This window comes from Chiloscyllium plagiosum, chromosome 3 (genome assembly GCF_004010195.1).
Source record: "Chiloscyllium plagiosum isolate BGI_BamShark_2017 chromosome 3, ASM401019v2, whole genome shotgun sequence".
Lineage (NCBI taxonomy): Eukaryota > Metazoa > Chordata > Chondrichthyes > Orectolobiformes > Hemiscylliidae > Chiloscyllium > Chiloscyllium plagiosum.
In genome coordinates, this window is record NC_057712.1 from 10,829,397 (window position 1) to 10,845,671 (window position 16,275).

Genomic DNA, 16,275 nt, shown 5'->3' on the forward strand with positions numbered 1-16,275 from the left:
TGTGAAAAAGTTGCCCCTTAGGTCTCTTTTATATCTTTCCCTCTCACCCTAAACTTATGCCCTCTAGTTCTGGACTCCGCCACCCCAGGGAAAAGACTTTGTCTATTTATCCTACCCATGCCCCTCATGATTTTATAAACCTTATAAAAGGTCACCCCTCAGCCTCAGATAGTCCAGGGAAAACAGTCCCAGCCTATTCAACCTCTCCCTATAGCTCAAATCCTCCAACCCTGGCAACATCCTTGTAAATCTTTTCTGAACCCTTTCAAGTTTCACAACATCCTTCCAATTGGAAGGAGACCAGAATTGCATGCAATATTCTAAAAGTAGCCTAACCAATGCCCTGTACAGCCACAACATGACCTCCCAACTCCTGTACTCAATACTCTGACTAATAAAGGAAAGCATACCAAACGCTTTCTTCACTAGCCTACCTACCCACAACTCCACTTGCAAGGAGCTATGAAACTGCACTGGAAGGTCTCTGTTCAGCAACATTCCCGAGGACCTTACCATTTAGTGTCTGAGTCCTGCTAAGATTTGCTTTCCCAAAATGCAGCACCTCACAATAATCTAAATGAAACTCCATCTGCCACTTCTCTGCCTATTGGCCCATCTGATCAAGATATTGTAATCTGAGGTAATCTTCTTTGCTGCCCACTGCACCTCCAATTTTGGTGTAATCTGCAAACTTACTAACTATAACGCTTATGCTCACATCCAAATAATTTATATAAATGACAAAAAGTAGTGGACTCAGCACCGACCCTCATAGCACTCCACTGGTCACAGACCTTCTAGTCTGAAAAAAATAACCCTTTATCACCACTCTCTGTCTTCAACCTGTGAGCCAGTTCAGTTTCCAAATGGCTAGTTCTCCCTGTATTCCATAAGATCTAACCTTGCTAACCAGTCTCCCATAGGCAACCTTGTCGAATGCCTTACTGAAGTCCATATAGACCACATCTACCACTCTGCCCTCATCAATCCTCTTTGTTACTTATTCAAAAAAAACTCGAATCAGGTTTGAGAGACATGATATTCCATGCACAAAGCCATGTTGACTATCGCTAATCAGTCCTTGCTTTTCCAAATACATGTACATCCTGTCCCTCAGGACCATCTCCAACAACTTGCCCACCACTGACATCAGGCTCAATGGTCTATATAGTTTCCTGGCTTGCCCTTACCACTTTTCTTAAATAGTGGCACCACGTTAGTCAACCTCCAGTCTTTCAGCGCCTCACTTGTGACTATTGATGATACAAATCTCTCAGCAAGGGGCCCAGCAATCACTTCCCTTGCTTCCCAGAGTTCTAGGGTACACCTGATCAGGTCCTGGGGATTTTTCCACTTTTATGCATTTCAAGACATCCTGCACTTCCTCCTCTGTAATATGGACATTTTTCAAGATGTCACCATCTATTTCCCCACATTCTATATCTTCCATGTCCTTCTCCACAGTAAATACTGATGCAAAGTACTCATTTAGATTCTCCCCCATCTCCTGCGGCTCCACACAAAGGCCGCCTTAATGAAACTTGTTCTTTCACCGTCAAGTGTTGGGTACTCATCTTTCCCAATATTAGGAATAACCAGGCATGGGAATTACTGTACACAATGTCTTCTTTAAGTCCTTATTGCAGAAGCATGGTAGTTACATGGATGGTACTACTGCAAAGACATGACAGCTTCATAAGGCAACATCTGTATAGACGTCATAAGACAGATTCATAGATGTTATAAAGCAGCTTCACTTGCCCAATCACGGCTCACATTCTTACACCTTTGTTTTGTGCGGTTTGGGTATAACTGTATTTGTTAATTTCTATGGCAATGGCACTTGAAACTGATCTGTGGTTAACAGCGATTGTTCAATGAAGTACTTCACATCACATGGAACCAATACTGTGGTTACCCACTGCTGTTCACTTAAATGATTCAACCATTTTAAAGGTCACATGTTCCCTCTATAACCAGTTCCCCTTTTAGAAACACAAAACTACTATTCTTGCCCTGTAAGAAACTGCTAAGAACTCATCCTGATCTAATCAAGTCCCAATATGTTTTCCCTGATCCAATTAAATCCAATGTTGTCTTCCCTGATCTAACTAAGTCTAATTTAACACTTTCTTGTTCTGTGGGCTTCCACTGAATCCCGTACTAACTTTCAAATTTTCCAACTGGTTCAATACAGCTTCGCAAATTTGGTATTCTGTGATACAGTATACATGCTATAGATAACTCCAAGCACATTGTTGTATAAAACAGTGACAAATAAGAAATATTTGAGCATCAACGTCAACAATTCAGATTATTAATTTTGTCCTTGGAGCAGACAAGATGAAACAAACTACAGAATCTTCAGTTTTGGTTTTAAAGTGAAAACAGTGAATAAGAATGGAAGGAGAATGGCCATTTGATAAGATCACAGCTGATTAGATTGGAGATTGCAATCCACTTTTTGTCTGCTCTGCCCATGCATCCAGACTTCGTTCTCTATCAAAAATCATTCAACTTAGTCTTGAATAAGCCCAAATCACTGAGCCTCACTGTTTTCTGAAGAGCTCGTTTAGGGTTACACAGGAAAAAAAAAGTATCCTGATCGGTCTTAGAAAGATAGCGATATTATTTTTAACGTGCAATCTATCGTTCTAGCCTGGCCCACAAGTAGCATTTTCCTGGTATCCACTCTATCAAGTTCTTCCAAGACCTTACAGATTTCAGTAAGCTCACTTCTCATCTGGCATTTAGCAGAAAGGCCCAATCTAATCAACCTACCTTAATAGGAAAATAAAATGAATTGCTTGAGCATTATCTCCTTTAGGAGAAAGTGAGGACTGCAGATGCTGGAGATCAGAGCTGAAAATGTGTTGCTGGAAAAGCGCAGCAGGTCAGGCAGCATCCAAGGAACAGGAGAATCGACGTTTCGGACATAAGCCCTTCTTCAGGAATGAAGGGCTTATGCCCGAAACGTCGATTCTCCTGTTCCTTGGATGCTGCCTGACCTGCTGCGCTTTTCCAGCAACACATTTTCAGCATTATCTCCTTTACCAAATCATGGGCAGAAAGCTGTAAACAGCACGCAGGAAGTGGTTTCTGCAAGGCCTTGTATCACTTCAGTAAGATGTTAGTGAGTTTGGAGAAGATTTGTAGCTCAGGTAGAGATTTTGGATGTAAGTTTTGGATGTCTGAAAAATGAACCTTCCAGCTTATCGAGCAAAATTACATTCAGTAAGATGCCCCCACTTTTATATTCCACTCCCCTCACAATAAATGCCAACATCCCAGTTGTCATCCTGCATGCAAAATTTGTGATTCATTAACAAGATACCCAAATACTGCAGTATTGCAGAGTTCTGTAATCTCTCTCCACTTAAATGCTACTTTTTTTTAATTCCACCTGTCAAAATTAAGAAGTTCATATTGTCTCACATTACTTTCAAAGGGGCAATTAGTCCACAAACACTTGACCTATTTATATCCCTTCACAGACTCTACTTCCTTGTCCTAACATACTTTCCTATCTATCTTGGCTTCATTGACAAATTTAGCTACCCTTCATCCAAGACATTAATAATAGATTGCAAACAGCTGCACTGAACCCAAAGGTACAACACAAGTTACAGCTTGCCGACCCAAAACAACATGCATCCTGATTCTTGGTCTACTGTTAGCTAACTGGACTAAATATTTGAACACCATGCAATCTTATCAAAGCTCTTTTGAAAAATTTAAGTTGGCACTCCTCACAGTGCCAGGGACCCAGGCTCGATTTCACCCTCAGGCGACTGTTTCTGGAGTTTGTGCAATCTATCAGTGTCTGCGTGGGTTTCCTCCAGGTACTCCAGTATCCTGCCACAGTCCAAAGATGTGTAGGTTAGATGGATTGGTCATGCTAAATTGCCATAGTGTCCAGGGATGTGCAAGTTAGTTGAATCAAGTATGGGAAAAGTCGAATTTCAGGACAGGGTGGGTCTGAATGGGATGATCTTCGGAGGGCTGGTGTGAACTCAGTGGGTCGAATGGCCCGTTTCCACACTGTGGACACTTGATAAGAGCTAGGATGACATAGGTAATGAATGTTTCTGTATTTATCCTTGTCACAAAACTGGTTCTGTTTTTTAAAAGCTACTCCTTTCCTCAAGGATACTGTGTCCTTGATTCTTTTCAGGGGGGTCGTAAAATACTCCAAGCTCCAAAATGGCTGGGTTGGCACAGAGACGAAAGCTCTTTTTGTTTATACGTAAACAGGTGAGACCTTAGGCCAAAGCTTTTATGGTTTTAGAAATAGCCTGTATAAGTCAAGGGGGTGTGGCCAGCTTTCCAGCTGAGCACTTCAGGTCAGAACTTTAGTTAGGAGTTCAGCAGTGGACTGTGTGAAGACTGCTAAACTCTTTCTTCAGACTTTTTAACATCGACCTGTAAAGCCTCTGTTTCAGTTTTACTCTATGTTTAAGGGGTTTGTGTATTGGGATTGTTGTGTATTTTCGGAACATCATAATTAATCTAGTTTGGATAGACTGGGTTCCGTGGACATTCTTTGTTCTGTTCTTTGTGTTTCATTCTGAAATTTTGTGAATAAATTTTTGTCTGTTTTAAAACCTGGTAGTCAACCTAGCTAACTTAGTCCAGGTAATTTTCACTGTACATTTACCGAAGCAAATTGCAAAGTTATAGACTGGGCTGCCTGCTTAAGAATGTTTTGAATGGTCTGGCCTAGTCCATAACACACTAGAGACAGAATTTCAGTTAAAGCCACAGACGTGCTTACAGTCAGATAACTATTTAATGAGTTGCAGAGCAGCTTTTGACAGACAAAAAAAAAACATTTTTATCAAGGAGTGCAGCACAAAAGCAATTACCAGAAAAGGAAAATTCACTGAAGCCTTTCCAAGAACAATCTGTCGTTATAATGATTTCTGCTCCAACAATCATGGTTTCTGAAAAGGAATTTATAAATTTTTTCAAGGGAAAAATAAAACAGGGGAGAGCCTCCACTTGGGTAGGGGCATAGTTGAAGCAGGAAGTTGACATTCTACTTTCTGCACATAGCACTGAAGTAAAACAAATGAACATGTCACACTGCAGTATGTAATGTTAATAATCACAATTAAATTTCAAAGTCTTTTCCTCAATGGCGATCAAAAATTATTGCATCACTATATAGAAGGATTCTTCAGTTCTCATCTCAGAGCCAGGTCTGACTAACAGCACAATGATCTCCACCAGAGGTAACACAAAGAGGCAGGTCCTAAATGCACAGCAGTTCAGGCAGCATCCAAGGAGCAGCAAAATCGACATTGCGGGCAAAAGCCCTTCATCAGGAATAAAGGCAGAGAACCTGAAGCATGGAGAGATAAACTAGAGGAGGCCTAACTTATCTCTCCACCACTAATCCAGAATCTGGTTTCCAGCATCTGCAGTCATTGTTTTTACCTAGGTCCTAAATCCACTCCAACTGGAGTGGGGAAATCCAACAGCTGTTGGTCATTCAACAATTGAGCCAACTGGCTGCTAAGGAGTCCACATTGCTATGGCACTATAACACTTTTACATACAGGTCACAGTCTGCAGCTAGGAATGGTGATGATAGAGGTGTCAATTTTCATGGCTGACTATCAATGTCCCTGCCTCTTACTATTTGCCATTAATGTAATTTGAATACTTGATCAATTTGGTCATGTAAATGAGTGGGCCTGCCTTTACCAACAAATCCTGCAGTGAGATCTTGGGAAGTTGGCTCAGAGGCCACAAGACTTCCTGCAAAAACAAACTGTGCAAGATTTTACCATATGACAGCAATGCTATGGAGGTCAAATTTATAGGAAAAATGAAAAAAGGATTCATCTTTAAATCCTCCTATTTCTCATCCAAGTATTGTCCCTTGACAAGCAGCATCTGAGAAGTACAGCATTTGTCTTCACATCCATGATGACAACACCCAGCTCTACTTCATTGTAGGGTTGTGTTATTTTTCAATAATTTTGTCTTGATTAAGCAAATGGGGGTTTAAGTTATATTGTGTTCATGGGCGATTAGTTGTAAACACTTCCTTTGCTTTCCACAAATCTGGGCACAAGTAAGGTCATAGGTTTATGGTTTTACGGTTCAAGCTCATGTAAAACGTAGCTTACACGTGAAAACGCTTGAACTAAAAATGGCTTTTACTAAAAGAAATAGCTGTGCTTTAAAAAGGCTCATTTTTTGAAAACTTTATGAAAACTTTTTGAAAATGCAACAAGCCTATGGCCACACACAGGCATGGATACGCTGTAATTATTTTGACATTAGATGCAGCAGTGAGAGTTTTGTAGGTTGTTTTAACCTTTAAGGATGCATGTACTGGATGTCTGAGATAATATTAGGAGCTGACACTGCATACTCTGAACAGACGTGTACATTGTTTTACTCCACAAACAAAGACAGGCTGTTCCAAAAGGGATGATCGTACAAAGTGCAGGAGAAACTCAGCAGGTCTGACAACACCTGTTGAGAGAAATTAACGTTTCAAGTCCAGTGACTCCTCTTCAGAATTTGACAAATACAGGAGGAAGTGCTATTGGTAAGATGAATAGTACTTTTAAAGAAACTAATCATCTCCCTTCAAGCCAACATATCAAATCATTTGATTTTTGATGGTGTTTTCAGTTCACTACTGTGAAACATTTATAGTGGATTAAATCTACATCAATCTATCTTTACTAGCCTCACTGGCAGTCTGAACTCTATTTTCTGAACAGTGAAAGATTAGTTCAAAGTAGTACAGCAAACATTTTATGAACCAACATCTATGGGACCAGGAGTGTGCCAATGGATCAAATATTCTGGATAATCAAGAGTACGCATAACCACAATAAACCTGACCAAGTGAAGCTTCAAAATAAAATGTAAAAACATCAACACACCCCTTTAAAATCAAATGTAAAAAAATGTCAGTAATAGAAACATAATACAGGGGTTATGCACATCATATTATACTTTATTTCCAGAAGGAATACTCAGACTTTGTAGTAGATTGTAGTTTTTCAGGTATATAATTTTGCCGGTTTATCAAGAGTGCTTGTTTAAATAAAAAGTTTGCTGTACTAACATTCGACGTGCAATTTGTGGTTTCAAGTCTAGATGTTTGAAAAGTTCATAGTTTGGTGAAATAGCTCAAAACTGTGATCAGTCAATCATTTTTCAGACACAAATGTTGATATTTTCTCAATGCAGTTTGGTGAGAAAAGTCATTACAAACTTCAACAAAATGTAAAGTGAACAAATATTGAAGCTTTATATGCAACATCATTTTATGGTTGTTTAAAAAAGGTCAAAGCAAGAAACAGAGGAGATCTTTTCTGACCATATAAATGGTTTAAAATATAGTCAACAAATTTTCTGTTATGTTTAAGAAAATCAGCAAGCCCATAGTAATATTCATGATTAGGAATCCACAGTGGCTCTTGTTGCTTTCCACTTGGTTCACATGGGTAGTACAAGCGTAAAAAATTCCCCTGTTGGAAAAATGCATATGTAAAATATAAAAAGCTATGAGCTAGGGAGTCTGAAAGTAAACTAATTACTTAAAAACACAAATTAAATATTTTTAGTGCAGATAATGTAGGTATTATAGCAGGCTCATAAATGCATAATAAGGCCATAATAAATAGGAGGTGGAGTAGGCAATTCAGTCTCTCAAGCCTGCCTTTCTGTCCAATAAGATCATCCAATCCAATTGTGGCCTTAACTCCTCTCTTTAATATGATCTCCATATCCCTCGACGCCCACATCAATCAAAAATTTTTAACTCATTCTTGTAGATATCCAAAGACCCAGAATCCAGTGCACTCTGGGGTAGTGAATTCCAAAGGTTAACAACCCACAGGGAAACAAAACTCCTCAGTTCTTTATTAGAGGAGAGCTCTTTATATTGAAACTGTCTTCCTTAGTTCTAGATTTCCCCAGGAGAAATAAGCTTTCAGCAACTACTCCACCAAGCCCCTTCAAATCTTTAATGCGTTAATAAGATCACCACAGCATCCATACTGACTCTAATTGAAGGGAACAGTGCATTTTGTCCCATGCGAAAGCACGTATATGGCCTCAGTATGGATAGTTGACCTCTTCTGTAGAGTAAATCCTTCTTTATTTCCCCATGTCATGACTTCATAAACAAGCTTTTCTTTATTTTAGTACTTTTTATGAATTACCCTGATGAGTGCAAGATCTAAAGCTTCAACAAAATGTGTATTTTTCAGCAGTACTGAATAATTTAGAATATTAGGGAAACACAAACATTTGATGAGGTATGTGAAGATGTTCTTACAAATGTAGATTACAAATTGAGTGGTGGACTTAAATGTGCAAGGCCCCTCGAGCAGCCAAATGGTAGTTTCTTGTTGAAATAGGTTTAAGTAACTAAGACTTAGACTCCCCAAATACAATACTTTGCATTGGTCTGAGCTATACGGAGTGAAATTATCTTGGGCTTTATTCCAATATTGTGGTAAGGTAGCCAATATGTCAGGATGACAGTAGAGCTGTCAAACTGGTTACTATGCTCTGCTTGAGAGAAATGAAAGAAAAAGAATGTCAACCAAAAGGCTCCCTTTCCTGACTCCTATGGAGTGACGCAATTATAAGTATTGTTCTACTGAAATCGAATCCAAAAGCTACCTCCTTTTCATCAGATGTGACTGAATTGTTGAAACAGTATGGAGTATTAAGGCACATTTTTAAAGATTATATTTTATTAATGTAGTTTCAAGTAAAAATCCTTTCATATGCATATACTTTATCCGACATTGTTCACATTTATTTTGTTCATTTCTAATATGTAGACTGCCACTTCAGTAACTGAGAAAGCTTGCATACTTTTGGCTGCTATTTCTTCCAATCTGTATAACCTTACCGTGTTACTTAAGTTGTGCACGTTTTTATTATGTATACTTCTAGCTCCTTACCCGAATTGTATGATCATCCATCAAATCAATACATCCGACAAGATTTGGTCCTTTCCCAGCAGGAATCCCAAGAGAATGACTGCCATAGTTCCCCATTTCTGGTTGGCTATGTACCTGTTTCTAAAAACACAGAAGCAATCAATTGAATTTCCTGGTTTTAACTGCTCCACTGCCAAGTGTCAAGAAATACTTCATCAACTAAATCCTTGTGCATAAATGTGCATTCATTAGTTTCATAATTATACTGTACAATCATTAAAGATCAGTCCTCCCCACAACATCTCATACCTTCCATTTTGAAACACTATTCTCTAACTATAAGATTATTGAAATGTAGCTTTCCCACACAGCAACTAAAAAAGTTTAAAAAATTGCCTGAGAAACTAATTTTAAAAGTCCACGTTCAGATATGTCCAAGCTCTCGCACTGCAACAGTATCTTACTCGAGTTTTTCTTATCTCTGGAACATCAGAGGCTGTGGGGTGACCTTATAGAGGTTTATAAAATCATGAGGGGCACACATCGGGTAAATAGGCAAGGCCTTTTCCCTAGTGTGGGGGAGTCCAGAACTAGAGGGCATAGGTTTAGGGTGAGAGGGGAAAAATTTAAAAAGGAACCTAAGGAGCAACGTTTTCATGCAAATGGTGGCGTGATTATAAGAAAGTGGTGGAGGCTGGTACAATTACAACATTTAAAGTATCTGGATGGATGCATGAATAGGAAGGGTTTAGTGCGATGTGGGCCACGTGCTGGCAAATGAGACTAGATTAGGTTAGGATATCTGGTTGGCATGGACGAGTCGGACCAAAGGGTCTGTTTCCGTGTTGCATGACTCTCTCTCCCCATCGTCTCTCCAAGGTCACACTAGACCAATCAATCCCCTGCTATTCCCATGAAGTAGTTAATCTCCTTTACTGGACCACCATGATGCCCAACGTTGTGAACAGTTCTCTCTTCTGTCCTTCGGCACTATACTTCAAATTCTTTCAAAGTTGTACACATCCTTCAAAAGGAAACTTGAATTCTCTGCCCTGGAAAACTACTATCACCAGCCTCCCTATGCTCTCTAAAGTCATTGAATGTGTGGTCACATCATATATCCCCTTTTTCCCCACAACTCCACATATAAGCCTTTCCAATAAGGTTCAACACTTGCCCCCCACCTGCTCCCCTCCTCCCACACCCCCGACCTCTCCCATACCCTGGATACAACACTTAATATGAATGACCTGCAATGTCCTTTCTTTATGTTGCCTATTTTAATCCACCCAGCAGTAGCAGTCAAGATTTCAGCTGTTTAGGCCTGGAATTCTCTCCTTCAATCTAGTCATCTCTGACCAGTTTCCTCATGTAACACTCTCCTTAAAACCAGCCACTTTGACCAACTTTTGGTCAGCTGTCTTAATACCTTTCTTGTGCGGATTTAATGTCATATTGCTGGACTAAATAGTGGCCAGAATAGCAAAGCTCCATCTTGTGTACTATGTACAGTATTGATTACCTTATTTAAAGGAAGGATCTAAAAGTTCACCATACCAATACCTGGTATGAACAGGTTGTCTTTTGCCAAATGTTGGACAGGCTAGGTTTATATCTACTGAAATTGAAACAAGTTAGTTATGACTTGATTGAGGTCAAGATTAGAGTAGTGCTGGAAAAGTACAGCAGGTCAGGCAACATCTGAGGAGCAGGAAAATTGACGTTTTGGGCAAAAGCCCTTCATCAGCACCATTCTAATCTTGACTCTAATCTCCAGCATCTGCAGTACCCACTTCCGCCTGTGACTTGATTGAAACAAGATTGGTCCTCATGGATTTTGTCAGGTTGGATGAAGATATGATGTTTCCTCTTGCAGGAGAATCAAGAAAGAAATAGGGGCTACTATTTAAAAAATTGTTATAACTGGGATGCAACAGTCTTTCTCTCACTCGAGAGGATCATGAGTATTTAGAACTCTTATCCTGTGAAGGTGGTAGGAGTTGTGCCCTTTCATATTTTTAAAGGCAGATGTGAGCAAAATCTTGTTAAGCAAAGACCAGAGTAGGCGGAAATGCAAATTCAAAAGTTAACAATCAGATCTGTCATGATCTTACTGAATGGCTGAACAGGCTAGGAAGACCAAATCGCCTACTCTTGCTCCTTGTTCTTATAGTTCTTTCAATTTTAACTTAACCAGAAATTTTCAATCTCAGTGCACTTAAATGTTTTTTGGACCCTACCCCTCCAACCCAACCACTAATCAAGTCTTGGCACAACCACTCCCAGTTACACCTGTATTTCCTAAAAACATCTTGAAAATACCAAAGATATGAAATGTATATGATTCATTGAGAATTTCCATTGTATTAATCTTTGCAGATATGTAATCAAGACATCTGAGTCACTCTGTTCTTAAATGTCAAGACAATTTATCAGAAATCTGGTCTACTTCTAACCACAAAATTTAAATACAGTATTAACCACTCTTTTGCAACTATGCTGTGTTAGCAAAACTGCTTCCTATTCAACACCTCTCAGTTCACAAATGTTATATATCAGTCAAAAGATGCAATATAGAGCATTTAAATATGTTCACACTTAATTCTGTTAAATAGATAGCTTCCTGTAAAAGAATTCTTTAAAAAAGCACTATGGCAACCAAAGCCATATTAAAAAAAGGCGACATTTGTTTTAAATTTAATTCATCCTCATTAAAGTATATCAGCTTTGTTTTTAAAACTTTAAATTAAGGATAAAGATACTCCTCCAGTTGATTCCAAATGCATCTACGTTGCCAAACAGACAAGTAAAGGAAATTGGCATATGTGGATTCTACTACCTTATGTTGCAGGATACACTACTCAGGAAATTGGATCAGGTTGCAAGTGAATGTGAAATATGCTGCTACTCTTACTTAGTTTGCTCACATATATAGCCCTAAAATATCACATGGTAACTATTCTTGTTCAACTTATTTCTTTAAAATAAAATCAACTTGCATTACTGTAGCAAATTTGCTGCAATTAAAAAAATCATTCGAAGTCCCTTCACATGGGCACAAAACCACACGTTAGGACAGATAACCTAACCAGTTGTTACGTTGGCATACTGCTAGTGGCAAAAATCAAAAATCAGTAACTCTACCAGAGACACCAATTAAAACACAATTTCGTTAATATGTGAAGAGATATGTGATTAAGTGAATCAGCATAGCAATTGCATTTTGAACTGAATCACACAATCTGTGGTGATCATTAAGTTATCAGACTCAAGTGAAAAAGTGGTCTACAATATATTTGTAGCAATTGTGTTGGGTCTGTTTAAACAAGGTTTGCTTTAAGATAGCATGCTAACTTCCCAAAGAATTTGACTTTAGGAAATCAAAACAGACTAAACATGGTAGAAATACTTCAAAAATTACTTTACAATTTTAGCTTAACAGCTGAGTATAATATTTAAAGAAACAAATGCTGCCTTTAACTGACGGTTTTATATCTATACCTACATTTATACCTGCAGGATCCAAACAGAAAAAGGAGTAATTCTTAAAGTTGACTTTTATTCCCAAGTTAAAAAAACACTGGAGATCATGTTACGGGTGATAGATATAGGCTGTGGAAGAAGTGAATGCTTAAACCTGGGAGCAACCTGTCATGAATGGTGTGAAGCTTTGAATACTGAAGCGGCGTTCATCCAGGCAAGTGGAGAGTGCTCATTCCTGAGTTGCGCCTTACAGCAATGAGGAGTTAAGTGAGAATTGCTCGTACTTAACGTGGCCAGTCCAGATTAGTTTCGGAATGCTGACGTTGGGGAATTCAGCAATGGTAATATTATTGAACATCAAGGGACAATGGTTACATACTATTTTGTTGGAGACAGTCATTGCCTAGCATTTGTCTGGAGCAAATGTTACTTGCAATTTGTCGGCTCAGCTCAAGCCTGAATGTTATTCACATCTTGCTGCATGCAGGTATGTACTGCTTCATTATGAGAAGAACTGAAGCTTTGCAATCATCAACAGATTTATCACCTTATGGTAGAGAGAAGGCAGTTATCGTAGCAGCTGAAGATATGGACTGTACTAATTATAATATTGCTCAACTAGCAACCCTGAAGTTAAGATCACTGCTCCAGAGACAGAAGTTCAAACCAGACTGAAGAAATTTAAATTTAAAGAATTAATAAATTTGGAATAGCAGACTTGTCTCATGAATGGTGATTACAAAACTAACATATTCTCATAAATACCTATATCTCCTTCACAGGAAGAAGTCTGTCAGAATGGTACACATGTGACTCCAGACACAGATCAATATGGTTGATTTTTCAATGCCTTTCAAACAGCCTGATCACTCACTTAGGTCGACAATTTATCACTATGGCTATTAGGAACGGGGAATTCTGCCCACCTTGCCAATGACTCTCACATCAAAAGAACAAATAATAAAGATTGTTGAGTGACAGACACTGCTCTGAAGAAATCCTGTGATAACCTGATTTAGAGGTGACTATAACCACAAAGTTAAAAATCACAACATCAGGTTATAGTCCAACAGGTTTAATTGGAAGCACACTAGCTTTCGGAGTGACGCTCCTTCATCAGGTCAATCACCTGATGAAGGAGCGTCGCTCCGAAAGCTAGTGTGCTTCTAATTAAACCTGTTGGACTATAACCTGGTGTTGTATGATTTTTAACTTTGTACACCCCAGTCCAACACCGGCATCTCCAAATCATGACTAAACCACAACTATTGTCCTTTCTGTTAGGTATGACTTCAACCAAGGAAAAGAGAGTTTTTCTCCCCTATTCCCACTAACTTCAATTTTACAAAGTCTATTTGATGCTACAGTGGTCAGCTACTGTCTTAACATATGGGGAACTCATTCTCACTTCTCTGTAATTCAGCTCTTTTGTTCCTGTTTAGACTTTATGGTCCTGGTGGAATACAACTGAGCAGTGAGCAACTTGTTGCTGAGTAAGCACATTCAGTTGCTTCTGAGGATTTTGAGAACATTGATGGGAGAGTAACTGTCTGGATTTGACTTGTCCTACTTTTAGTGGACAGGACAATTTTCCACATTGTCAAGTAGATGCCGGTGTTATAACTGCACTGGACTGGGTTGATTGGTTTTGGATTACAAGTCTTCTGTGGTGCAGTTGGGAGTTTAGTGGGGCCCAGACTCTTTGCTCTCAGACTCCATTCATTTTCCTGCCACTACAACAGTGAAATATTAAAGACATATGGCGAATATGCATAGGGAGTGGGTGATTCTAATGAATGAAGGGCCATATTGTTTGCATATGTTAGTGGTGGCTCAGAAGACATTTGCTCAATGCTTCCTGGAATAAGTGGGCTGTTTTAGGTGACTAGGTTGGGCAGGCTTTATCTAGTTTCTGCCAGAGTTTACAACAGCAATGGGGATATACTTGAAGTGTATAAGATCCTGAATAGTCTTGACAAGGTGGATATGGAAAGGATGTTTCCTCTTGTGGATAAGTCCAGAACCAGGGAACACTGTTTCAAAATTCAAGACAGAGATATGAAGAATTTTCTCAGGACTTTGGAACTGTGCCTTAGAATTCAGCAGAGGCAAGATTACTGAATATTTTTAAGGCAGAGTTAGACAGATTCTTGTTTGGAAAGGGAATCAAAGGTAATGAGAATGTGAAATTCAACAACATGAACCGATCAGCCACAATCTGATTGAATGGCACAGCTGGTTTGAGGGGCCAAATGGCTACTTGTGATTCTAATTTGTACATTCAGTCAAATGAACAATGCTGCTCCTGCATAATCTGTATCACAACTTTAGGCGAGGAACAAACGCCAATGGTCAAAATTTGTTGTTCAAACTGAGCTGAAAAAAAACTTTGCTTTTTATCTCACACCAGTGTTACGCATTGACTCAAGTAGTTTGGATTTACACAATCTCAGTTGCACAACAGATAGATGTTAAACCTGCTGGAAAAAATAGTCAGATTATTATGAACATTTGCACTTTTTTTTTTAAAAGAAAGAGGAATGATAATAGTCAATTACTGGATTAGTGGTGCTGGAAGAGCACAGCAATTCAGGCAGCATCCGAGGACCGGCAAAATCGACGTTTCGGGCAAAAGCCCTTCATCATAGTCAATTACTGCCAATCAGCCTCAGGCTAAAAATTAATGACAAGTATCTCATTTCTTCAGGTATTAACTATTTTTGGAAATTTTACAAATGTTTTTAAAAAATCATTTTCACCGAATCTTTTTGCTCTTGCTCTGGATCCAAAGTTTCTTTTTATGTTTGTACTTGTTTTGTTTTTGGTCAAATTCACCCAGTATAATTTACATTTGTTTCTGTGTCTTTGAGATGCTTATGTTCCAATCTTCAAATTACTAGATTAGATTACTTACTAGATTACTTACAGTGTGGAAACAGGCCCTTCGGCCCAACAAGTCCACACCGACCCGCCGAAGCGCAACCCACCCAGACCCATTCCCCTACATTTACCCCTGCCCCTAACACTACGGGCAACTTAGCATGGCCAATTCACCTAACCTGCACATTTTTGGACTGTGGGAGGAAACTGGAGCACCTGGAGGAAACCCATGCAGACACGGGGAGAACGTGCCACCGTGCCGCCCATAATTAGCCAATAATGATCTCTTGGTTAAAGAGACAGTTTATTGATTGCCCTCTTTATAAAGATCCAGATGCCCAGCTTACCTTACTTCACTTATCAACCTGCAAATTCAGCTAATTAGGAGGCAATAATATTTGAACTGAAGGGCAGTTGGAGTAAATCCAAATAACAGTAGACACCATTAGAAAACTTACTATAGGAAAACCTGATTTGATGCCTAGTGTGCTACCAGTATCAATCCTTGATGATTTCATTCATCAGGAACTATTACAGTAACTGCAATAGTGCACCTGTCTCCAGTGATTGTTCATTGACTCCCATAAAGTATTCTTTATTCCCCCTCCTACCCCCTAAATACAGGTAGGATAAGTGGCCAATCCCTATTCTACATCAGTTGAAATGACTATCAAAATTCCCACTGCTGTTATTAATCTGACCCACATGCTCATCCACCTGGCCAACTAACTTAACTAGGACACCTCAACTCCCTACGGAAGGGGGACCGGACATTTACTCATTACAGTTTTTTTGTTACAGTAAGAAGAGACAGAAAACACTACAGCTCCACTTCAAAAAAATCCAAATTGAAAAATATTTATTTTAGTTCCAGTTCAAAAATCAGAGCCAGGGTGCACTGACTTCATGTCTGCAGCACCCAAATTCATTGTAGCATCATTGATGTGATGCTTTCACTAATTTTTCTCTTAACATTTTTATTTCA

At 39.0% G+C, this 16,275-nt stretch overlaps 1 protein-coding gene across 4 annotated transcripts in view; it reads right to left on the reverse strand.

Annotated features, from left to right (window-relative positions):
• Positions 1-16,275, reverse strand: part of pla2g7 (phospholipase A2, group VII (platelet-activating factor acetylhydrolase, plasma)) — a 75,609-nt gene that overhangs the window by 37,208 nt on the left and 22,126 nt on the right. For all 4 annotated transcript variants that reach the window (XM_043677147.1, XM_043677136.1, XM_043677118.1 and 1 more), the window contains exons 2-3: positions 8,949-9,068; positions 7,349-7,499 (exon numbers count right to left, since the gene is read on the reverse strand). In XM_043677147.1, the coding sequence (XP_043533082.1) occupies positions 7,349-7,499; positions 8,949-9,044 (247 nt within the window). In that variant the 5' untranslated portion in view covers positions 9,045-9,068. The remainder of the gene's footprint in view (positions 1-7,348; positions 7,500-8,948; positions 9,069-16,275) is intronic.